We start from the raw sequence: 27035 nt of genomic DNA, 5'->3' as shown, positions 1-27035 counted from the left end.
GAAAAGTAATTATGAAAGGCGTCAAGATGACAGACCTTCAAAATGCATGTGACCTGGTTCAACCATCGGTTAGTAGCAGAGGGGCCAAATAGTGAAGTACAAATATTTTGTTAACTTAAATAGAATTTGTAGGTATTTATGCTTCACTGGAGTAACTATTTTTCAGCCTACTTTTTACTTTTCACATAGTTGTCGGTACTTTCTACTCCTTACATTTCTAAAAACAACCTTGTTACTATTATTTCATTTACTCCTGTTATTTGGGGATTTTGATCATAGAAAACAAAACAAAAACCAAACCAACCCCTAAACATTTAAATGTCTCACCATCCTGATGAGAGTCAATTTGATTCTGATTGGATGGGAAGTATAAACATGTACCACAGTGGCGGCGCCAGACTCTGGGGAATACATCGATCTCTAGTTTATTTTCCACCGTAACACCAACAACACGCGCACAACGCATTGTGCAGGTAACAGTCGCACACATGCAGTGAAAGCCCCGCCATTTAAAACGTTGTTATGACGTTTGAGCAAAAAGCGCTTCATGTTTTATTACTATCAGTAACTTACACAGTCACCTGGTTAATCCATGCGCTGCACCTGCTGGCTGAATAAGACAACACTGGTCTTTAGTAAATAAATAAATAAATAAATAAATAAATAAATAAATAAATAAATAAATACATACATACATACATACATACATACATACATACATACATACATACATACATACATACATACATACATGACTTATTGATGTATTTATTATTTAAATATTTAATAAAAAATGCTATTCCTTGAGGGTGCTATGGGGATGCTATGGCTATCCCAGGGGGAGCTACAGCACACCCAAGCCCTGCCCCCTGGTGCCGCCTATGATGTACCATTCTGACACCCTATCGGTTTGTCTGCGATCCATCGCATGACAAATACAAATCAGTCGTACGCAAGCAAGAGGCACATTGACAGACTCCATGTGGTATGAGGACGTCCGTGACAGAGACCCAAGAGAACTCAAGCAAAACGGGTCCAGCGAGGTCCAGCGAGGTCCAGCGAGGAGGGAGACCAGCCAACCCTCGTACATTATTGGCCGTGTCTGGAAGAATTTTTCAAAATGGTCGGATCCAAAAATAACTCATTTTGAATGCACTGTAAGCTGCACACACCCGAGTGCCACAAGGTAATGCGTTTCAAAATATAATATACCAGAAAGGCCCCTCCAAACTTTCCGCATTGTGTGTCTGCAGTCAGCGCACACAGTCAGCGCACACAGTCAGCGCACACAGTCAGCACACAGTCAGCGCACACAGTCAGCGCACACAGTCCGCGCGGTCACAGTATTTGGGCTGCGCACGGTCGACCGCTTTGAGATCGGCGCGGACACGGGTGGACGATGACTTTGGAAGGAGGAGTATTGCATCATAGGCCCTTCTGGCATGTGGCCTAAGCTGGTTTTGTCCTTAATGGCATTTTATTTTATTTTGTTAACATATATTAAGTAGTTTCGAGCCAGTACTTTTACACTTCTACTTGAGCAAAAGGTTTGATTTGATATTTCTACAAAAGTATTTTCAAGCCGCTGCATTTATACTTCTACTTGAGTAATGAATGTGAATACTCCTGATACCTCTGGTTAGTAGAGACTGATTGAGGACTAAAATCAGTACAAGTCCAGGCAGTGCCGGGGACCTTCCAGTTAAAACACTTAAATGTATTTAAAATAAAACAAACATAAAATAAACCTCAGAGCTGAATGTTTTGAATTCTTAACACAAAAGGGAGTATATTACCGATTTGAGGGATATGATTAAAGTATGAGTATTTTATATTTTACACAATTATATTATATTATATTATATTATATTATATTATATTATATTATATTATATTATATTATCCATCTGTCCATCCATTTTCTTCCGCTTATCCGGGGCCGGGTCGCGGGGGCAGCAGTCTAAGCAAGGAAGCCCAGACTTCCCTCGCCCCAGACACGTCCTCCAGCTCCTCCGGTGGGACCCCAAGGCGTTCCCAGGCCAGCCGAAAGACATAGTCTCTCCAGCGTGTCCTAGGTCTGCCCCGAGGCCTCCTACCGGAGGGACATGCCCGGAACACCTCCCGAGGGAGGCGTCCATGGGGCATCCGAAACAGATGCCCGAGCCACCTCAGCTGGCTCCTCTGGATGCGGAGGAGCAGCGGCTCTACTCCGAGCTCCTCCCTGGTGACTGAGCTCCTCACCCTATATTATATTATATTATATTATATTATATTATATTATATTATATTATATTATATTATATTATATTATATTATAATGAGTACAGTCATTAACAGTGCGCTCGGTCTACAGTCTAAAGTACGCTGTAGATAGACGCTACACATTGTCCTATGCGTACTGTAGACAATAATGCTTTTGGAGGTGTGTCACCAGAGACTGCGGAGGTGGTTCACTGCAATGCATAGCTTCCACACATCGTTTACGTGTGGAGTAGTACGAGTCAAGTTTTGTGGTATTTAATAAGCACTCGTATCGGCATTTGGAATCAGCAAGTAGCTGAAGGTTAGTACTTGTTCTTTAAAATAAAAGTGGTATTAGTGCATCTCTGTTTCTCTCCATACAATATCTAATTTCCTGAAAATGAGGTGATTTTTACTGTGACCTACAATAAAAGGCATCACTGCAGCATAGAGGGATTGTGATTAGAAAGAAGAAGCTTTCTAAACTGTCTTGAAAATGAAAAATAAAGGTCTTTGATGTTGGTGAGTCAGCCGGACATTTCTAAAGTCCTCTGAAAAACACACGTACAAATGGAACAAAACAACATCATAAATGAAGTCCATGAGTTTCAGAGAGATTCTGCTAAAGAACATTGTTTTTTCTGCTCTCTGTTTCACATCAGATCATTCAGAGGGCCACTGAATCCTGACGCCCACTATTAGAGTCGTATACTTGCTACTTCATAAAATGCCACGTTATTGGATGATTTTGACTGTGAATGAAATGTCAATAGTTTTTATAGCAGGTTGTACATTTGATGACCGTGAATATGTGTCACAGGAATCCAGTCAACAATGTTGTTGTTGGTGTTTTGGCTGTTAAAATGACAAGTATTTCAGGAAACGTACAAAAATAGATTAGTAGTAAATACTTATTCTGCATGTGTCATTACACAGTATAGTTTGATCAGATTCTTATATATACATATTAATTTCATTACTACAACCGTTTGTTGTGGCAGGTATACAATTGTACTCTTGTACTCTACGGGTCTTATGTTTCAGGTATGGACATTATTGCAAATATGTGGACGTCGTTACATTTATAACAAATACAATGAATAACATTTTGGGGAGTGATTGTATGACACGAGTCACCACATAATGCTGTACGAGGTGCTGAACTGTGCCACGAGCAGTCTAAACATAGGAAACATTACAAAATAAATAGTAAATAAGAAAACTGGCCAGCTGAAATCCTACACTACTAAAGGTGATATAAGAAATGCAGTACATTGGAGCCTTACATGATTTGATCAGATCATCCCTTTTCTGATTTTCTGCATCTAACTCCTCCCAGTGTTTCTGCGTTCGGTCTGAGCACGACGTGCCGGTTGTTTCCTTCCTGCTCAACTCGGGTTCACTCCTATTTTTTCCTGATTTCATTAATAAAGGCCTCTTTTGCGTAAGGTCAGTGGAATGTGCTCCTGCTCGTTTCACACTGAAATGAGAAGCTGCATCCTGGCAGGCGGTTACCGGCGGCGGCGTCGTGCCTGTTGGTGGTTTTCTGCAGAGCTGCTTCACATTTCAGGTGAACGTCCCATCCGGAGCCTTTAGCCCAGTGGCTGTCTGAGTTGTATTCCAAGACCACGGCGGACTAAGTCTTTTTTTCCCCCTCAATTGCCCGCGTGATTTAAAAATGGATGAGGGAATATTAAATCGTAAATCTGTTCAGAGTGACCCAACTTAACATCTGTTAGATAAGGGCAAGTGATGGATGATGGAATTAAATATGCTTATTTTCCTCACACTGCTTCTAAAAAATAAATACAATCTTAATCACATTGGGCAGAAAGCTGATTGAAAAGCTTCAGCTTTCATTAGAAATAACGTCCACTCACAGCTAGTAAAGAATCGTATTACTCTTAGTTTGACTTCCTCCATCACATGCGTGTAAAGCCAATGTTTTATTTTAATAATCATTTCTTAGTCACGCAAATACAACTACTGAACTTTCAGCTAGTTTGATACTTAAAATAATTTTGGATCTGCAGAGCCATGCAGTCAGCTTTACTAGCATGAGCATCGGCATTATCTGAAGCTGTTTTCATAAGTGAAGAGATACTCAGGTATTATTTCTCTGAACTTCTGTTAAATGGAGGCGGTGCCCCTCATTAACCCTGAACCAGCTGGATCCTCCTGACAGAAACATAAAAAACAAGAGAAATCAGAGCTTTCTGGCCTCAGCCAAGGGAAATGACACAAGTTCCACATTGCAGATCAACTGCCTGTAATCATTTATTGAGTTTGGTGATCCCATGATTTGATTTCATAATTTCAAAGAACACAAGACAAGACAATATTGTTACCTTCTTCCAGGTTATCATCTGAACCGCAGTTGAGAATCCTGGCTGATTATGGATTTCCACTCACTAACTTGTGGCTGGTGTCTGCTGCCTGACGCCACAGACCCTCACTGACGCCCAAAAGAGGCGGCCTTTCCCAGAAAGTCCCTGAAGTGAACCCTGGTCCGGATCTAACAGGGCTGGCGTGAGCGAGTCCTAAGTTACATTAGCATTCATTTAATTCCACAATGCATGAGATGCATTAACAGCCTTCAAGAAACCTTCCTTGACCTTTCTGATAGTTTATATCAGCTGGGGTTTTTTCTGCTTCTTCTCATTGTCATTCTTACAGAGGAGGGGAGTCAAACAAAAGGCCCGGGGACCAAAACCGTCCCACAGAATGCTCCAATCCGGCCCAGGAAACAATCATTAAGAAGTGCAATGAGAAGCAATCAACTTGTTGTCATAGTTTTCTTAAGAGTCGTGGACATAGCACAACGTTCAGACCTGAGCTGGGACACAACCCAGTCTCACGGCAGTTCGTCAAATGGTCACGAAATGTTATCTATTTTATGTGTTCTGTGACACAAAATGAATTTCAGACTAATAAAACAATTATCTTTCGTGTCTTTCGTGTCATCAGACAGCGCATATGTTTGGATGTTTTGTCTAGCTTTACTTCCAACAACCAGGCATGAACTAATTTGACTGTATGGCCAGTCCACACCAATGACTATAAAGATGTGTCCACACAGACGAGCATTAACACTTTGTGAACACCTCCACTTGGCAGGTACCGCGTGTCTAGCTGCATAGAAGCTCCGTATCCCTTCAAATATAAAAGGAAAAACAGCGTCCAAGTGAAAAACATCGGTGATCATTGTGGTTCTGTAGTGGAGCCGGCGGGGGGACAGGGTGCTGCTGGTCTGGACCCACGGTGACGCTGGGGGACAGGGTGCTGCTGGTCTGGACCCACGGTGACGCTGGGGGACACCCCCAAACTGATAGCGGGAAAATAATGAAACATCGGATTTATGTGTAAAAAAAACGGGGGAAACAGTCGAGATTAGAGTATTTATGAAATAAAATTAAGAGGTGATGTGACATGTTTGCATCTCAACCTCTCTCTCTCTCTCTCTCTCTCTCTCTCTCTCTCGCTCTCTCTCTCCTTCTCTCTCTCTCTCTCTCTCTCTCTCGCTCTCTCTCTCCTTCTCTCTCTCTCTCTCTCTCTCGCTCTCTCTCTCCTTCTCTCTCTCTCTCTCTCTCGCTCTCTCTCTCCTTCTCTCTCTCTCTCTCTCTCTCTCCTTCTCTCTCTCCTTCTCTCTCTACTCATTTGACAGAAAATCACGCTGTCATGCAGTGCCCCATGTTGAATTAGCTGTTTTATGTATTGAGAATCCTTGTTATGTGATTTGATTTCATATGTTCATGGTTCAACGTGTGACATCCTATATATATATATTTTAAGCTAAAGCCGTTGGTTCAGAATCTGTTTGGCTGCGGTCGTTGACAGCTCGGCTCCAGATCCAGACTCCAGATCCGTAGTTTGAACAGACCTTTGACGACGCTCTGACCCCCTAGCAACTGTTGCTAAGGCGGACGAGGCGTCGCCGGCTGAGACACTTCGTATCCTGGTTCACGGGCCCCAGACACATCGATTCACCATTTGTGCGTCTTAAATGACTGAACCCAGCAAACATCAGAAGTGTCACCTGCTGTGCTGCTTCTCTACGGAGACTCTACGCCATTGGCTCCTTTGCGTCTGGGGGCGGGACTTATTCAAAGGTCAAAGTTTAATGTGAATTAGCCAACAAGGACTCACTACTGCTCCAGGCTATCTGTGGTCCCCGAACAAAATGAGTTCCACACCTGTTTAGAGCATCTTCCTTCAACTCATCAATGTAAACTTGAGGAGAACTTAAGGACTGAATGAGTCACTAGACTGAGTCGATCCAGTGCCGACAGCTCAGAGTCAATATCACAGTAATACAGTTACATTTGTTCACATTAATTAGGCAGCCCTCATTCAGAGACTCTTTTAAAAGTGACACGTGGGTCATTTGGTAAAGAAACTAGATTCTCTTTTTTCTTGTTTTTAATTCAGTTACCTATAGCGAGCACTGACTTCACTTTTAAAAGATATAGTCTGTTACAAATTTATTTTTTGTTCTGCAAGACTTTGGTAAGTTGGTGGTTATATTTAAATTATTTCATGTGGATTAAATCTAGTATTTCATATCGTTTATGTTTGGGGTCTACAAATGATATATTCTGGTCTGAATGGTGAAAATGCTCCTGAGCTTTTTTTTTTTTTTTTTTTTTTTTTTTTTACAGTAACAGCAGTTTGAATGTAATGTATTTGTAGGACTTCACCATTACCAGTTCTTATGTGGAAGATTTTCTGAGGCAGCTGACCTATTTTCCTCACAGTGCTGCTGAGTTGGTCACTGGAAGCAGCTGTGAGCAGCAGGAAGAGAAAATATGATCAATACTGTCAGTTTGGTTCAAATTCTTCTTCCACTGTGAAAATACATGAGGCAGAATATATGTTTATCATTTAACTGGTACACTCCAGGTGAGCTCCCATATATGACCGAGCTCACATTAGTTTCATTCATATGATCTGCTGCGTTTTATTTCACTGGTCATCTCGTAACGTGCTCTCTTTTCCTTTCACTTCCCTCTGAGCTATACACAATTAAAGGTCACAGGCATCCAGTGGTTCTCTTGATTATAGACTTCATTCTAATTGGTGAGCTATTCAAACTGGTGCGGAGACTGGGTAAAAGGTCAAATGCATTTCTAGTGCTGGCGGGAGGATGAGAGGGTGTAGAGCTGCTGGAGGAGGGTAGGCTATCATTAATGCTATTATCGCTATTGTTACCAAATTGGACTGCGATGCAATACCTGAGCTGTTGCTGAGGAGATTTAATGGCTTTTGTTTGTCAGTTTGTTTCAGAAAAAAACTTCTTTTTCAGGCAGGATCTATCAGTGACAACTCAATCTTTCAATTCTGTTGTCAAAACCTTACTTGTATAATGAAACAATTGGCTGCAGATTTATCACCTTTGCGAGATCAACATTTACAATACATACATTGCAACAGCATAAACATAACGCACCAGAGGTTTACGCTCTGCGAGGAAACATATTAGGCCAGCGAGGTTCTGTGTTGACTGTATTTCATGCAGTTATTTCAACAGACAGCAGAAGAATACAAATCAAGAACAAAATGACTTAAGTCAATAAAGTATAGTCCTTCTGAAGTTCTTCTTGTGGGAACTGCAGATGTGCACATGATCAATAGAAAGAAATGAAAACAGCACTGTTAAAACCAACATCAATATCCGATGCTCAAGTGTTTACCACAATTGCAGTACTTAACAGTGTTGCACAGCTCATGTTTATATCATACCGTGCATCACAAACATTCACATTATTTGTTGCAAAACAGTTTTAATTGTTCTGACTGGTTTCCCCCTGATCTAGGCAGGAGGTTTCCATCTGATTGGCCACAGGATTATGACATGAATATGACATGAACGCACATGACAATATGAGATCAGAGTGAGACGAAGCATCGCTTTCTCTTTATTTTTCTCTATAATATATTTGAGATACTCGACCATGTACCTGGATGTTCACTAATAATACACCAGCAATATACAATCGAATCACAACTAAATGAAAAGAAAAGAAAAATTTCGGAATTTTAAATGATTTAGCATGATTGAAACTGAATATCACCTCAAAATAGAACATGTATGTTGGGGTGCAAGTCCATTATTCTCATAGTTCTCGTCAGCAAACAATAAAACGGTTTCTTAAAAGAAGTAATTATCCATATTTAAGTAGTAATTCCTGTTGCAAGTATTTCCCAAAGGCAGACCTCAAACTTAATTCTACATGAAATATTTGTCACAATATTTTATGAAGAAGGCCAGAATATACAGAAATGACGGGGCTCTAAACTCCCTTACCTTCTACAACATTTGGAAAAACAGAAATAACGCCTCTTTTTGGTTTGGAGTGATAAAGAACATCATTTAACTTTTCCAGCAGAAACTCAATTGTTGAATTATAGATTTCCCACTGTATTGCGTTCAGAACTAAATTTCCTTCCTTTTCCCATTTTGTTTGTTCAACATACATTAAAGTGAATCTCAAACCTCCTGGATTTCCAATCCCAGTTAAAATATTTCTCATTTCTATTTTTCCAGTTGCTGCTTGATCAGTTCCGTCAACGGCTCCGCTATGGTAAAGAAATACACTCACGGTCAGCGTTGCCACAGTTACCTTGAAAAAGTAATCCGATTACAGATACCAGTTACTAATTACTCGTTTAAAAGTAACTTAATTTCATTTACTGATTACTTGTTTTTAAAAGTAACTAAGTTGGATTACAAATAACTTTTTAGATACTTTCAGCATCTGCCAACTACCCCCCCCCCCCCCCCCCCAACCTTTGATCTTCATGTTCTGTTGTGAATCTGACTCACGCTTTTATTATCAGATATTTGTACTATTACTGGTATTTATTAGTACGTAGTTGTAGTCTTTTGTTGCACTATTTATCTATTTGTACTTCCTGCTCTATGGGACCTTTTAATTGCCCCCCTCCCAGGGACAAATAAAGTCTTTCATTGACTGATTGGGCTGATTGCAATGTTAAGGTTTATTTGTGATGCTAGTTTATTCTGATTCTTTTGTGTCGCCTGAACGCACCGTTAGAGCGAATTGGCCTGTGATTGGCTGAGAGTGGAGAAGGGGGCGGGTCGGGTGAGCGTGCAGACTGCATGCATGTGCTGCTTGTGTTTGTTTGGAGGTGAATGGAGGAGGCGGCCGGTTCTGTTTAATAATAAAGAGGCTTTGCAGACAAGAAGCTCGTCCTGCGGGACGCTACAGCAGTAACACACAGTGACTGGGATAAGTAACTTTAATCTGATTACTGGTTAGGAGATAGTAACGTGTTAAGATTACTAGTTACTGAAAAAAGTGGTCATATGAGATTAACACGTCATTAATTAACACGTTACCGGCGTCACAGTTCACGGTCCAGTTAAAGTTACAGAAAAGACATGAATCTTCAGCCAACATTCACTATATCGTTACAACATTCAGGCTGCAGTTTCTTTCCAAGAGGAAGAACTCAACTCTGTCTCACCTTTCTCTTTGACATCGAATCACCTCATAACGAAAAGCCGGAAGTCTTTAACAGAGTCTAAAGACACACGGGTCAGATTATATAAAAACTCAATTGCCTCCTCGGGTGTATCTCACCCCGCACCCGGTGCATGATGGGAAAGGCTGAAGTCCTCTGACCCTCTAAAGATGAGTGGGCATAGAAAATAAATGGATCCCTGGAGGTTTCAATGAGTTTGTTAACACTAAACTCCGAAAACCCCCATGGTACTGTAATGCTTCACAACGAATCCACAGAGTCACTTCAATCAATCCTCAACTGCTCCTCAACATCAACCATTGGGCCAGCAGAGCACACCCAGTTTGTCTTTTTCTTGTTAATGTTGTCATCTTTGACAAGTTGGCCAGGCAAAGATAGAACGAGGACACAACTGTACACAAATCAAAGGGCAAATGGCTCTGAAAACTGAATGCTCCATATTTAAATTCTTGTCAAATAATGTGTTGAGCTTTCTCTAAAAATGGGGAAATTAAAGTGTTGCACCATGTAAAGGTTTGGCCAATTAAATTGCCCGGCAGGTCAGCAATTGTCATTTGTTATCAGATGACATTTTCCAAGCTGTTAAATTCAGCAGCGACTCTGACCTTATGCCAGCGTTCAAGAAGCACGTGTACCTCCGAAGAAATGACTGAACTTGTGAAAATGACGGCTAAGTGGTGGCAAATAAGCTGAGAAAACTGAAGACGTGACAGTACTTTCAGCTCCTAAATGCCTAATGTCCAAATGTCATTACTGAATGGAAGTTAATTTACACTGCCAGAGTCAGGATAAACATCACCGCTCCAGTAATGAGGAGGAAATAATCTGCATGTTTCTGATAATACTTCAATAAGCTGTTGGGTTTTCTCTGTTAAAGTGCCTTGAAGTGACTCTGTTGCATGTGGCGCTATATAAATGAACTAGAATCGAATTAAATTGAATGGATATCTGTGAGTTAACCTAAACTCTTCACAGGCTCAAAACATAACGGGGGCACGTATTCGTCACAGTTTAACTCGAGGTCAATCGATATGTTCAGGAAGGAAACAAGACTGATGACGAATCAATTTCACATGCTCTGGCAACAATTAGACGGCAGGTAGAAGGTAAAGGCAATTATCAAAACATTTATTTAGAAATGACATAAGCTGCTTCTGTGTGCAGAAGGAGGATGAGGAGGAATCCTGCCAGAGCATCTCACCATGACCTCCAGCGTACCACCAGTGCATGTTTCCGTCCACGCCGTCAGACCCCGTGAGGGGAGTGTGAGGCCATAGTGAGCCTGGGCTCACGTCCCGGCACCATGCAGCCCGATGGGCATTCACAGGAGAAGGCCCTGAGTGGTGAACTGGACGGAGGCCCTGGGGGTCTTCTGGTTCAGTTCCTGGTCTAACATGGCTGCAGTGTGTCAGCGCTTCCGGGATGATGCTGGCATCATCAGTTTCCCAGACCTGAATCCAATCGAGCACCTTGTATCATTGCATCGACCACAAAGTGACAAAGGGAAGGAAGCTGGTGTACTCTTACTGTGAATATGTCCTTTTTTCTTTTTTTAAACTTTTTTTTGTTGTTAACGTATTTAAACTCTGCACCTGCCACTCGTTAGAAACAGACGTAAAACTGGACTCAAATATTTTTTTGGGTGTCTTCATCACATGTTGATTTAACGCACCGGCGACATGTTAGTATTCTACCGAGGCCTGGTCTGTTTGTAGCAACATAAAGTGCTTAATTATTCGATCCTCATGACTTCATTCCACAAATCCTCCGTTCAGAAAAATGAAGTGATGCAGTTCTTGTTCTGATCAAGCGAGAGAGCTTTTTCTCCTGCCAGTCATCCCGGGACTGTGTTGGACTGGCTGACCCACCATCAAATTAATCAAATTATTTTGTATCACAGCAGGTTTGTAGTAACATTTACAATACGTCCCAAACTGTTGGGACACGATATTTATTGGTGTCGTCCTGGGAGCTAATAGCAACAGCAGGAAATCACCTGACAGGTGTGTCGCCATTCCATGAATCATGTGAAGAGAAACTCATTTACACGATGAACTCACGGACGCAAACCTTGACTCAGACAAGAGTTTACACTTTATAAAAGGTTTCCTCGGTCTGAGTGAACTACAAGAATAGAAATACTTTCTCTATAATTGCACAGAACCCATTTACCCACCCAGTGGAACATTTCACTTATTGCTCATTAAAGCCCAGCCGAGACGACACTTTGCTCTGAAGGGTCAACTTTGGCACCGGCAGCTTGATAGAAACTGAAAAATGACATTGTCTCCTTCTTGTATGCTCGTTTACATTTCCGTTTTTGAGCCGTATCTTCATTAAGAACATTTTTTTTAATACGTTCCGACTGATTTTCGACATTATTTGAGAGCCTTGTTTCCTCAAGCAGTAAAAAGAGAGTATTTTCTAAAAGTTTAAAAACTTTAATCAGTTTATCACACAATTCATCACAATTACTTTAAAAAAGTCTTTTCATGTTTAAAAAAATTCTCTTTTTGCATTTCACATTCATTTTCAAGTCTAATTTAGCAACATAAATGAATAAATCCCAGTGAATGTTTCAGTGAGTAGAAAGTAATCGTGAACAGTTGTTTGAGTAAAGCCCCAAGTACATGGCAGTGATCGACTAAAAACAGCGTTGTGTTTGCATTTTCATTTCAAAAACCTTTTGCGTTTGGGTGGCAGCATTTTGAAATCGAGCGTCATTCACACTGAAACACCTGAAAACAATGCAGTGGGCAGGTCACGCCACTAGTGGGTGCTGTGGTTTAGTAACACAACCGTGCATGCAGACGTAAACGTTCAAACTCCTTTAAGCTTTGTCATCGTGGCGACTCAGTATCTGCTGGAGCCAGGAAAAGTGTTTCCACATGTGATCCAGATGATGCTGTAGTAAATGTACACTTTATTGGCGAAGCGCTGGAAACAGCAGAAAGGATTCCTTCATTGCTTTTGTTGAACCTCTCGCACATGTGCAGGACTGTTTACTTTGGCCCTCGTGTGCATGTGCAGTAACAAAAAAGTTCCGTTTTCACTGTTAACATGGAGGAGTTGTCTTGTAAACTGAAGCCCAAGATGCAACCACAGTTTGACGTTTTCAGTTGAAACCATTGCTGTGAAAATACTGAACGCTTCCAGAAACTCTGATACAGAGCAGGATGGATTCAACTTTTCATGTTGTTTACAACAAATTCTGAAATTGGCATCAGAAATAGAGACGCATCAGAGCAGACAATGTTCTTCAAATCTTCTTTTGTTCAGTTTCAGTGAGTCTGTGTGAACTGTAGTTTAGTTTTCTATCCTTCTCTGACAGCAGTGACACCTGGTGTGATCTTCTGCTGCTGGAGACCTTCAGCCTCAAGGTTCCTCATGTTCTGCACTCAGAGACCATCTTCTGCCTACGCTGGTTGTAACAAAGAAGTATTTGAGTTACTGTTGAACCACTCTGCTCACTCTCCTCTGACATTTGGCAAACAACAAGGCCTTTTGTCTCCAGGAACCGCTGCTCACTGGATATTTTCTCTTTTCCAGATCATTCTCTATAAACCAGAGATGTCGTGAGTAAAAGTCCCAGTGGTTCAGCCGGTTCTGACATACTGGGATTTCATCATCTGACACAAACAACCCCGCCACGATCAAAGTCACTGATATAACTTTTCTTTACCCACGTGGTCATTTTGATCACGTTTAACTGTCTAAATACATCGGAGAGGGACAGGAACACCTAAAGTGTCTCAGAAATGTTCTGTCTCATATATTCTGATGGGATATGGATGGACACATGGAGTGATGAATATAATGAGTGGTTAGTGGATGGGCAATAAATGGATATGAGCCTAAATAAATTCATGTATAAACAATAAATTGATTGATGAATTAATTTTTCGGGGAAAATTGGTTGACGGTACATTGCACTTATGAGCAAAAGATATAAAATGTCTGCGTGTGTGTGTGTGTGTGGGGGGGGGGGGGGGGGGGGGGGGGGGGGGGGGTCCCTAACCGCGTGGTCTGGTGCGCGGCGGCTGGGGCCATCTCTGCCCTGCCAGGTTGGGGGAGGCGGTGGGTGGGCCGGCTCTCGGGGGTGCAGCGGGCTTCGCCGCTGGGATTGGGGGGGCTCTCTGCCCGCTCGGCCTGGGGGCCCTGCTCCGGCCGGTCGCGGCTTGGCGGCTTGGGTCGGGGCCTGGGGCCCTGTGCCCTGTGCACCTGTGCCCTTTATCCTTCTGTTATGAGCTCTTCTTGCCTGGGGGGGATTCCTCTCTGCATTCTCTATCTGGTGCTTTCTGGGCGGGGGCGTGGCTCTCTGGGGTGGTTCGCAGGGGCCTCCCCGGGTCTGGGGGGCTGCTGTCCGCCAGGGTCGCGATGTCCGGGCCCGATGGCCTTGGGCCCCGGGGTGTCGCTACGAGTCCCCCCACAACAGTTCCGGCCACACCCAGTGGAGCGGCTCAGGCTGGTTTAATCTAGAAAATCATGTTGCTGTCTAGATAGAGCTGCTCAGGCTGGTTAAATCTGATGCAAAAAGTATTTGGATCAGTGTGATAACTGCAAATAATATATGTAGCACAACAAAGGTATTGTATGTTATCCCCTCCTCTCCCCCTCAATTTCTCTTCTCTTCTCTTCTCTTCTCTTCTCTTCTCTTCTCTTCTCTTCTCTTCTCTTCTCCCTCTCTTTGAGGGTCCCCCCCCCCCCCCCCCCATGCACACTTCTAATAAAGGCAGCAACAGGAGGAGACTCCATGTCTCTTCCTGTTGCAAGAGCTAAAACTGTTCTGACTCCGAAGGTTCTCAATTACATCATATTGTTGGTCCAAGCTGCCGAACAGGACAAGGCAAAAAAAAAAAAAAAAAGAAATAAAATGTCTGAACATTATAATTATTACAAAGCTGTGGTGTTGTCATGCTCTGTTGCCGTCCTTCTTCTCAATTGTTTCCAAGACTCTCCACAGGCAGCGTGGCCTTCATATCACGGGTTGGTACAATGTTTTAATAGATTCATGGACATGAATGACGGGCTCTTTAAAATTTCTAATTGAAATTTCACCACAGGTGTGTGGAACACTTCCCTCTTTGGGTGTACTCTGTGTATGAAAGTGAGTCTGCTGAGTTGGTTCACAGAAAGAATTAATCACCATCTGCATCTTGAACAAGTCATGACACCCTGAATTATACCCTGCATTGTCACCACGCACAATACCAGTATGACAGATCTGACTACATATGAAGACTTCTCCAACAAAGGGGTTTAAATTATGCTCATCACCCAGAAAAGACACGGTACTCTCTGTAGCGGCAGTGAATGTGCCCTCAGTTCGAAGTCGATTCAAAAGGAAACAAATTATGGGCGCGCATGTACGCAGAATGTTCCCGAATAGGAAACCCAGGATGACAAAATTTCAGTCAGCCATTGTTGTGTTGTTTCGGCGTACACCGTCGGGAGTGGAAACGCCCGAGGAAAGAAAGAGTCACCCTCCTTTTGCTGAGTCATGCTGGAAACTCAAGAAGGTCACACACACCGGTACATATACAGCCTTGTAAAACTGTCTGCCATGTGGCTCTCAATTGATCACAAGTTTAAAGTAAATGAAGAAAGAAAACACAGGTCCAATGCATTTTAGTTTGTGAGCTGGAGATAAAATGTTATATTGATTAACTCACAGCAAAAGTGAGGATTTGCACTTTGTTACCCCACTTGAAAAGCATTGTCATGGACATTTCTGTCCAGTTAGGGGAGCTTCGTTTGACCATCGTTTTGGTTGTGTTACTGCATAGGACTTTTTGAAATTCTCTCTTGACATATTTTGCGATTCCAATCAAACCAATTATCAGAAAAAAACATCCCATTCGGGACAAAATGACTACTATTTTAAATGTCTATTAATAATTGAAAAATATATATTTTACTGCTACTTTACAGATAAATATTTAGTTTGACTTCACTTGATGTTGATATATTAGTAACATAATGGTCAGTTTTGAATTGAATTGTATGCAATATTAACACTTTGATTTTCAAAGTAAAATACTCTTATTAGAAAAGTGTAAATAATATTATTGCAGTTTAGCTACAGTTGAAAGAAATTATGAAGAAATTGCTTTCTGAGAGCTTGAATTGGACAATCTTATTATGTCCTTAAAAATTAAACTTGAATATTACATAAAGCATAATTAGGGTGAAAGCACTGAAAGTGCAAGGAACTATTGAAATGCAAAGAATTTATATTTTGACATGTTGTGGTTTTAATTGGATTCCGGGGCACATTTTTTCACTTAATGACTCTGGAAGGTAGTAAGTATTCAGTCTGGAGAAGAAAATGCAGTTGAAGTTAAAGTTTTTAACTGATGCTCAAGTATCCAAGACTTAATTAAAAAGAAAAACAAAACAAAACAGCTACACCGGTTTTGTTAAAGGAAAATAAACAGTTTGAATGCATTTTTTTTTCATTGAAAGAAAATAGTATCACATAATGAAACTAGCATTTAAAGGGATAAAACACAGATAAATAATCTGCCATTGACATGATTAATCTAAAATATTCACCTGAACATGCAGAAGATATTAGTCGATGCTGTTTTCATAGACAAATGAACATTTCTTTGTCATAAATAACTTGAGACGGTCGTAAATTAAACTGATGAAGATCAAGTACATTTAAGTCTCTACTCTTTTTATCTCGGATGATTCAGAGTTACAGTGAAAGGGTTAAAGAGTGGTGGCCGCGTGTGATGGTGTTACATCCTCAGTTGCTTCACTTTTAAACAAAGCCCCCACCACCCACCCCCACCCCCATCTACCCATCTGTGCTTCAACTTTTGTAGTTGCTGTGAAGATTTGTCATTTCTGCATTTCTCTAACAGTGAATAAACAAAAGTCAGTGACTAACTCAGAACTTTGGTCTGTACGAGCAGATTTAGATTTTTACTTCCAGATATTATTCGGCTTGCACATGGATCTGTGAGCTCAAGAGCTAAAGTTCAAGGTGAGACGATGATTTTTTTAATTATTTTTTTAATCAAAGTCTCTTCATGTCTTAATGACGAGGATCAATCCCTCTCGTTGCCCCTGCCTCCCACTGAGCACACCCACAGGTGTTCTCACTTCATTTTGCTGATTGGACGTCACCGAGGGTTGGTGGTTGTGTTGCTCGCCTCGCTGACTGTTCAGACAGAGATGTTGCACTTGTTGGGGTGAACCTGCATATTAAACATGTTCAGCCATAGGCGGAAATCACTGTGGGGACCGACGGGTGGGTGGGGGGGGAAACAGATAATTGTAGCCCCAACATATCAGTTGCAGAGCCCCCGAAAAGATGAAAAAATAATTCTTAAGACCCTCCATCTGTTAGCACTGTTACATATACATCACATATACATTGTCAATGTCATCAAAAGGCAATTTGTGCAAAGCTGCATGTTCTAGACTAGAGGACCGTCTTGTCTACCACAATCACTGAAATACTGGACGCAAACTGCGAACATGATTAGTGGACAGATCATCAGGAACTGGAAGAACCCTGGAGAACCTTTTCAGGACTGGGAGATTGAACTGGGCAGCGCTGCTGCCTAAAATGTCATCTAAGATGCTGGACAGAACAGAACAATACTATCTAATGTGGGACATGTACCTCGACAATCTCCAGAGGCCACAGTAAAGTTCAGCTTGTGGATGAGCTGGTACTAGACATGTTTTTTTTTCAGTTTGCTTATTTCATCGGCCAGTCAGCTTATCCATTATCTGTACCGTCTTTCATGATAGATGGAGATGCAGCCCACCGCTGGGAGTGTTTGACCCTTCTTGGTTGTGGGTGGGTGGAATGTAAATGTTTGTGGGGTTGGTTGTTCATATGTTTGTAACTATGTTGTATATGCTGTTTGTAAACAAAAAAAGGTATTAAGTCCATGTTTTGATCATATTTCCCTTTGGATCAAATCAAATTGAAGCCTCACTGGAAGCCCGTACAGGGTTTTATTAACTTATGAGGATCACATCGTACCATTTATGAAGTGTTTTAGCAGTTTGGCATCAATAATGATTAATAATTATCAACGGTAGTTATTAATTATGTGATTGAAAATGTAATCTGATGTGTATCAGACACCTCGGGCACACCACTGTTTAACAGGAAATGATAGCCAGTTCAGTCATATCTGTCTCATAAGATATACTAAACAGTTAATTTGGGATTCAAATTAATAGTTAAATTAATTACAATTAATAGAACTAACAGTAAAGCTTTGAAGGAGGTCAACATTTCATTCACCTTTGTGCACATTAATAAGACAGCAAGTATGATTCCAAGAATTATATTTATTTACAATGAAAACAAATAAAACACAGATTCTAACTACCTATATACAGCTTGGTGTGTGTGTGTGTGTGTGTGTGTGTGTGTGTGTGTGTGTGTGTGTGTGTGTGTGTGTGTGTGTGTGTGTGTGTTTGTAGAGAGAGAGAGAGAGAGCGGTAGAGCGAGTGTGTGTGTGTGAGATATGTGATGGAACTACAAAACAAGATGGCGTATCACAAGAAACTCCATTCAGAATGGAGGTTCTCAGAGAGCAGGAAGTCTGTCCTCGGTCTCCGCCAGGTGCTGGAGAACAATAGAACAATAGAACATAGAGGCTAGTCTTTAGCATCTACTTCTTGTGTGTCTCTGCTAAAGGAACATTTCTAAAATGAGTTGATGTGAAGGTGATTTGCTTCGTAAAACGTCTGGAGTCGTCAGTTACTGTGTGATGTTGTCTTTGATGGGATTTGTGTAGGATTGAGAGTTAACAAGTTAGTAGAGCAAAGATTAACATGCAGAGTGTGTGTGTGTGTGTGTGTGTGTGTGTGTGTGTGTGTGTGTGTGTGTGTGTGTGTGTGTGTGTGTGTGTGTGTGTGTGTGTGTGTGTGTGTGTGTGTGTGGCAGAGCTAACATTGGTTTACAGGTTGATAACTACACCTGATATCATAATCAATAGAACTCATTCACTGTAGTAGAATCAACACATCTTCATAAAGTTAAACCGTTCTCTGCAGAGCATCAGGTTTAACTAATCTCAGAGAGAGATCTCAGGTGTTTGGCCCAGTTGGTTGTTACCACTTCCTTAATGTCTCTGAAGAAGGAGTTTGCTTGTTGTCCAGGCTGGAGAGAAGCTTCTGGCTCCTGTAGCAGTTAGCACCTCCTGCTAACTGTGGTTGGCTGCGTTCAGCAGGAGGAGAGGAAGACCAAGATGATGATTCAGGAGAGTCTTCCTTTGCAGCCTCCTGGTTGTTCCCTTGTCCAGACTGAGGATCTGGTCGCTCAGGTCTGTGGTACTTTTCCTGCTTGTTGGGGAAAAAGCACAGAGAGGTTCTGTGAGGTGTCGTTTCCTGGTATCGTCCTGGAGAAACTGGTTGGTCTTCCCTGGTTGATGGGAGATCAGATGCTGGGTGCTGGTCTCTGGATCTGGGGGAAGCTCTGACCCCCGTGGTCGGTCCGAAGAGGAGTTGAGGCCTTCGGTTTGCTGGTGTTAACAGGATGAGCTAATGTCTCCTCCGTCGAAGAGTAGGAGCAAAGAAGGGGGAAGGGAATCTCTCCAAAGGCTTTGATAAGGTGGGGGCATTTCAAGGTGGGCCCCAAACCAATCTGTGACTGTCTGGGAGCATGGGGGCAGTCAGTGCCCCTTGAGCAGAACGGGGGAGGATTTGCATGGAGCTGCAGTGGCGGCAGGAACCCCCTCTGGTGAGATGCTCAGGCACAAATGAGTCAGACTCCACGTGTCATGACCTTCCATCGTGACGAATGAGGACTGTCTTTCATTAGAAATGAACCAACTTTTCTGTGGTCTTCTTAGATCCCAGCGCACTTAAAAGGAAAAAAGTCAATTGCGATCATGAAGGAAACACCTGGTGTCCATGAGGTCGAGCCGTAACAAAACAAAGCAATCTTATTTTTCAGGAGTCAGTTTCCATTCTCAGATCTCTCCCATTTCCCCCCCGACTCCTGGAAAGCTGGAGACGTTTCAGCCAGAAATTTTTTTTTTTAATATACCGTAATCCCAGTAAAGACTGTAAAGACTGTGCAGATTCAGTTATGGAAGTATGAGACCACACTCCTGCACGGGGTTCACAAGGAGCTGCTCTTGTCACTGTAATTGTTAGTTCAAAGACATTTGGAAGTACTGAGGAGTTAGAAGCTTTTACTTTAAAAATTGAGTCCGAAATTAAAGCTCATAGTCTTCACGTAGTCGTTTTGCTTGTTTTGTTGGTTGTGTTTCTCCAGATACTACCTGACATTGTATGATGACATGTAATATGATGTTGCTTGCACAAGGGCTTTCAGTCCATCGTGTTAATAACGTTAGAGAAAAAAAACTGTTTTGGGATTTAGCTTAATTTTGTTCACAAATTATTGAAATCCCAAGGTCACAATATTGCAGAAGCACCAATTATATAGGGATTATTTTTTTTATTACAGGTGTGTTCTCAACATGCATACAGTTCTCATTAAATTAGATATGCATCACCTGAGCACCATAATTACCAGTTCTCAAACATCTAGCACACGCTTCTCACTGTTTAACACCCTGCCTGCACTCTGTCTAAATCCCACATAATTGGCTTCCACCTTTGCATCACACATTACTTTCACACACACGAGAATCACACTGTCCAAGCTCAGTTAAGAGGTCATTCAGTGAGCAGAATATAAGTAAAAAGATTGTCTTACCATGTTTATTGAAGACACCGGCCCGATACTGTTCACATATATGTCAACATCAATGACAGTTGGTTTTACTGGCAGAGGGGGAAAAGAGAGAAATTAATGAAATTACAGAGATAAAGACTTTCATTCAAACATATACATGCTTCTTTAGTAAAACAAAGTAAAGTTGGGTTAATGAAGCTATAATGTACTAAGTCCTTTAGGATTGATTGAGTGGCTGCATGAGGGGCTCCTCAGACAGCTATGGCCATTATTAATAATCACACATTAGAATAATGCACAAAGTACTTAGATGAAACACCTCTGTAAGTGCATCCTTGAATACAATATTTATTCACTCACGTATAAACGAACTGTGCACTGGTGCTGTTAATAGATCCATGCAGAATATCAGAGGAGCATAAAAGGAAGCTTCAGGTAAGTCCAGTCCAGCAGGCTTTTAGCCGCACTGACTGATTGCAAACTGAATTACACCGAGAAAAGCCAGACGAATGCAATTACGTGATAATCCGACCGCCACGGCGTCTATCAATGCGACGGCTTACCAAGTCTACATCACCTGAAGGTGGTAGATAATGGCCGAAATTAAAGAGACCAGTACCTGATGAGTGGAAGCAAAGCTCATCAGCAGTGGGACTGTGATGCACCGCCGCAGAAAAGAAAATACATTGTTTTCAACTGGCTCACTCCTGGATTAATGACTTTTGTTGATTTTTCTCAGGTGCTCAATCAACAGTTTAGTTCAGTGTATTATCGTTTCACCCTTGTTTCCTCCTCTGTGCTCCCTCTGTTTCCCTGGTTACCCTCGAGTGTTTTCAGTTGTGCCTTGCTATGAACGTATGTACCATCTCCGTCTCTTCTGTTCTTCCCCAGTATAATGGGATTCACCCCCTGTTGCTGTCTTTTTTGAAAATGGGTATGTCTTCCTGGACATAACCAGGCGGAGGAGACGTTAGAGCAGGGGTGTCCGGACTGCGGCACGCGGGCCAACTGTAGCCCGCCATTACTTTTTTAATTGGCCATTCATTTTTAATTATACTGGTCTGCTCAAGATGAAACTGGACTTTATGTGGACCCTGAAGTAAAATATAATTTTGTAAACATCTTAGTATATATTATATACACATGTATATATGTATCTATATTGTATACATCTTTATTTTGGTTCAGTTACGTGCTTATAAATAAATATGTTTCTCCCACAACATATTATTTGGTGTTTGGTTCGTTCAATATCAACTGGTCCTACAATTTATCACAGGTCACAATGTAGTATCTAGTAGTCGGCAATGCATTACAATGCACCACTTAGGGTAAATAGACTTCACTTATATAGCTCCTTTCAGCTGCCACAAAGCGCATAGCGCATCACATTCACCCATTCACACACACATTCACACACCAAGGCGCTGTCACTCCAATGGTAGCAGTTTGGGGTTCAGTGTCTTGCCCAAGGACACAGGTGGAGAGTGGACTCAAACCAGTTTCTAGGTAGCTCACAGGTCTCGCTGGTTCAGGCCACCCTGAGCCTTTTTCTAGGTAACTTGATACGAGTCTGAACTGCTGAGAGAGCTTCACTGAGATTCCTTCCTTTTTCACTCATACAGTAATGCTGTATGCTGTAAAAAAAATTCTGACAACACGTAGAATCGAACCCAAACCTCCTATCCACTAGACCAACTGCACACTCTTGATTATATTTATTATATACCTTTTTTAACCTTGTCATATATGAGTGACATGCTTATAAAACTGCTGTCAAACTGAGCAGGAGTGAGCTGTTGGTCTAGTGGAGAGAAGTCTCGTCTGTCATAAAAGGGGGTCTGGGTTCAATTCCCGGTGTGGTCACGACTTACGATACACGATATAATTTCATTGTGTCATGTCATCCAGAGGTCTTGTTTGGATCTTCATATGACGTCCATGCAATGTCAGTTTGTTGCTTTTTGTTCTCTGTCCTATCCTTTTCTCTCTATTTCCTAAGCCCAACCGGAAGAGAAGAAACCCGCCACCTGAGCCTGGTTCTGCAAAGATTTCCTTCCTTTTAAAATGGAGTTTTTCCTTTTCACAGCTGCTTCTGCTTGCTCAAGTGGAATTGTTGGTTTTTCTCTGCAAAAGTGCCTTGAAATGACTGTGTTGTATTTGCTACTACTATACAAATATAGGGATGTCCAACCCTGGTCACTGATAGGCCCTTTTCTGATGTTTTCCTGCTTCACAACACCTGAATCTCATGAGTAATGTGTTAGATTCCAGGATCAGGGATCAGGCACAGTCTTAGTGCCTGTACCAGGATCTATCTATCTATCTATCTATCTATCTATCTATCTATCTATCTATCTATCTATCTATCTATCTATCTATCTATGCACATAGTGTCACTTTTTCAAAACTCCTGATGTTGCAGAAGTCTCTATTTAATCTTAATTATGGCAAGATTCATCTTTTGTTAAGTTGTAAGAATATTTGTTTCCTTGAAATTCAGTCTTCAGTCACAACGGAATAGTTTCAGTTTACTTTAACTGCTCAGAAAACAAAACAAAATGTTGGGTTTTTTCCTTTTCGAGGGTTATTTCATACTTATATAATATATATATTATATAATATTATTATATTATATAATATAGATGAGAACTAGCCTTGACATGCTGCTGTTGCAGGTTTTTACCATTGTCACACCAACAAGTGCCTCCACATGTTTGGAGACTTGGTGACACCGCCAATTAAATCTAAAGTAAGTTTTCTTGGGGTTTTTTTCCCCCACATGCCAGCCTGTTCCTGTTCCACCATTTACTCCACGGGCTACCAGATGGCACTCGAGAAGAATCTCCTGCCGAGGCAGCTTTTATCACAAAGCACCTGGTGAGCAAATTGAAGGGCTCCACTTTAAGATCCCGGGTGAAAGCTTTAAAGATCTGACAGGAATAATTGACATAATTGCTATAAAAATCTTTAGTCTCACCTCTCTTAAGCATGGAAGTCAACCTTGACTTAACCGGACCCTATTTCATGCCACAGTGCCTCCAGGAGAGACAGAGCTGCTGCAAGTGAGCGCAGTGTGTTTAAGCAGTCAGGTAATAATGCAGCTGCTGCTACAGGATGCTTCCTGACCTGCAGAGCAGCTGCCAAGACAAGAAATTAATTGGAGACAATCAGCCCAGATAGTCAATCATCAACCCACTGCTGCTGTGCTACTACCAACTCCCGTCTCTGGGTCTAATCCTCTCTTGAAAACAACAATGATGCTATATGCAGCCAGCCCGATGGCTTCCCCATCCACCAGGTCAATCCACAGGAGCAGACCCACAAGCCTTCGACTGGCCATTCCTCACAGCAGTCATCACAAAAGGATGAAAAAACAGTTATAATGGTCATTTTTTAGGTCATTACACACTTTCCAAGAAAAAGAAGAAAAACAAACTTCCACCAAATCAGTCTTGTAAACACAATGAAAGTCACAAGAGTTTTTAAAAGAGCATGTCGATGCTCTTCACCTTTCTGTCTATTTTTAGACGTGTACCCACTTCACAATGCTCTCTTGAATATGTTTCTGTGATGACCACTGTTAGAGACCATGAGCAGGAACATCTACGTCAACAAGCGGCACGTAAAACTAAGAGATAATGCATCACCAGGATAACCACTGTGGATTTTCACAGCTTTCATCACTCACCTCATTTTTCATCCCGAAAAAAACAAGTCCTAAAACTAAGCAGTTAATTAGAGTAACGTAAGTGAAATCCATATACCGCGTTAGTAATTAACGCGTTACCGGCATCATTGGCAGTGTGTAAACTATGTGATGTCAAAATATGAAGAGGAGGTAAGAGATAGTTTGTATGACACCAGCAACTAAAGGCCGCTGCATTCTCCATACGAACCTGAAGAAAGTTCGTCAGTCCCGAGTCTTGCAGAAGAAAATGACGCCATTTTCTTCAGCCAACCGTCCGGGCCGAGGTCTCTCTGTGCCACACTGCCAGCAGTGTGGCACAGAGAGTTTGTGACGGGGAATGTGTGTTGTGTATTTACGCACTGCTGCGCACACACGTTCCAGCTCACTAATGACTGTATCAGCCATATCTTAATCATATTTAGCATGTAGCCTCGCTACTGTGTGAGCCTCGAAGCCTGAAGCTTAGCATGTAGCACGTAGCATGTGGCACGTATTGGAGTTATGCGATGCCCTTGAACACATCACTCAGAACTGTCACTTCCTGCAGTTAAAACCGGACCAACATGGCAACTTGGACACAAACCTTCCGTTTTATTACTGAAACAGTTCAGGGAAATGTATTTCTGAAAACATTGGAACATTGGTGTGACTGCTGTGATAGGGGCGTGGCCTGTGGTGAGGGGGCGTGGCCTGTGAGTTCCATAACTTCTTCTCGGAATATGAACCCTCCTGCCGGACAAGCATTTTTTTCAGCAGCTGGCTGACGTCACAGCCAAACTCTTCTTCTTCTTCTTATGGTTCTTTTGGGAGTGTGAATTTAATTACCAGAGACATTTGAAAGGCCAATGTCAGTCGCTCAGTAGTTTAACTGCTCAACACGTAAGTCCGAGCCATGCTACAAGCTACATGCTAAAGAGTTTCAGGGCTCACACACCAACGATGCTACATGCTAAACATGATTAACGTATCAACAGGGAGCTGGAGCGTGTGGCGGCACAAAGCAAGCTCGGTCCCTCAGTCTACAGTCCGCATGGTGCAGATAGACGTCACACCCTGTCCTATTGTACGGTAGGCTGTTCGAGATGCGCGTAGTAAACAGACATCGTCTGTTTGTCGTTCAAAACATTGCTGCGTAAGGTGAAACATTAAAATACAAATACAATAATGCGTTTTCAATAGAAATGTCGTCGTGTAGACAAGACACACTGACGGTAACCAAAGAAATCCAAGAAGTATTTTACCAAAATAACTACTTTCTTTATGTGATAAGAAATAGTTGGATAAGCGGACTTCATAATTTTCTCCTCCCAAGGGCCTCCATTTGGTCAGCAGCCTGGATGATTCCAGCAAATCCACCCACACAAAGTGCAGGAGGAAACCTAACAGACAATATTAAAAAAAGTGAATAGTCACAAACTGTAAACATGTTAAATGCTACTGTTTGAAGATAATATTTCTGCTTGAAAGCACCTGGCTTATCATAATTCCTGTTGGTAAAAGAAATGATAATGCAGGTTTGTTGGTATTGCAGTACATTCAGAATATATATTCCCAATAAACTACTTTTGAATTAGTTACTTAATTTTGCACAAAACAATGTGAATATAATCAGTTTGTACTATCAATTATACTTCTGTTGTTCGACAGCAAAAATGCACCACATGATGTGGCCCATTAAAGACTACAAACAATAGGTGTACCGCTCAATAATTATGTCCCTTTTAAGATTTGCACCTTTGGCAATGAAGCTGCATTACTTTACTTTCTTCATTATACCACGCTAATTGTGTTGCAGGCTATAATTCTGCACTCGCCTACGGTGCCACTTAGCAGCAGTTCGGCTGTGACTACTCATTCAGTAAATGGGAACGGCTCATTAACTTTAGGGGAATAGATAACGCACAGTAGAAATTAATTAGTGGTTGTATGTGGGTTATTTATCTGTGCAGCCATCAGTGAATAGTCATACTAAATTTACCGTACTGTTCAGGGAGCTATCTCCACGAATACCACCACAATAAAGGTCTGATGTCGGGCACTTTTAAACAAAACAACAGGAGAGGAACCGAGAGTGCACTCTCTCAGGGGAGGTCTTAATCAATGAGGTAACGAGCACTTGGAGACATTTATAAAATCATCCAGCGATATGGGTTGAAGAAAAGCAACCCTGGTCTCCTGTGAGATTTATTTGTAATTAGAGTGGGCAGAGGATGATGAAAAGCTCCACAGAGACATTAGCTAATCTCTCCTGGTTTACAGTGGAGCACCCCCCCCGCCCACTACCCCCCCGCCCCCTCCATCCGATGAAAGCGTGTATGTTCACTTTTGCAAAAACAGTAATTAGATTACTGTTACTTTCCTGCACTGCTGCGTTACTGAACCGTGACTTTGTCTCATGAGACTGTCTCGCGTAAACAACAGGAGGCAGCATGGCGCGCCGGACCTGCAGCGTCAAATGCTCAATAAAACCGACATTACTTTGAGTTCCACTCAGTAAAAGGTGACAAAAACCTGAGCGTCGGCTGTGCGCTCTGCGTGGGAAGAAAACTTTTTATTAATGACAGAAAATTCCACCTCAATTCTGAGAAAGCAGCACAGGAAAGTGAAACTCAGTGAGAAAACCCCAGACGAAACAGTAAAGTAACTGGATTACTATCGCTGGGAAATAATCAGTAACTAATAACTATTTCCAAGTAACTTGATCAACACTGTAGACGACCACATACTGAAAACGATGTCTTTTTACAGGGAAATGGCAGAAATGCTGAAAATGATGTCGTTTTCATATTGGGCCACTAGTGGGGGCTGCATGTTTTTATTATGAAACAACACACACGGGTGCGAAGACAACCATACGCTCTGAACATTAACATTAGGAGTACACAGACACTTGATTGGACAGACCTTGAAGTG

At 41.8% G+C, this 27035-nt stretch overlaps 1 protein-coding gene across 1 annotated transcript in view; it reads right to left on the bottom strand.

Moving 5' to 3' along the window:
• The window catches only part of gabrg3 (gamma-aminobutyric acid type A receptor subunit gamma3), a gene marked incomplete at both ends in the record, with an annotated part of 80378 nt that overhangs the window by 33528 nt on the left and 19815 nt on the right, over positions 1-27035 (bottom strand). Inside the window, one exon of the mRNA XM_080472841.1 lies at positions 20453-20520. Coding sequence (XP_080328967.1) covers positions 20453-20520 — 68 coding nt within the window. The remainder of the gene's footprint in view (positions 1-20452; positions 20521-27035) is intronic.

This window comes from Lipophrys pholis, assembly GCF_963383615.2.
Source record: "Lipophrys pholis genome assembly, chromosome: 10".
Taxonomy (NCBI): Eukaryota; Metazoa; Chordata; class Actinopteri; order Blenniiformes; family Blenniidae; genus Lipophrys; species Lipophrys pholis.
The sequence above is the reverse complement of the archived record's forward strand: the minus strand, read 5'-3'. Positions and strand labels throughout refer to the sequence as shown.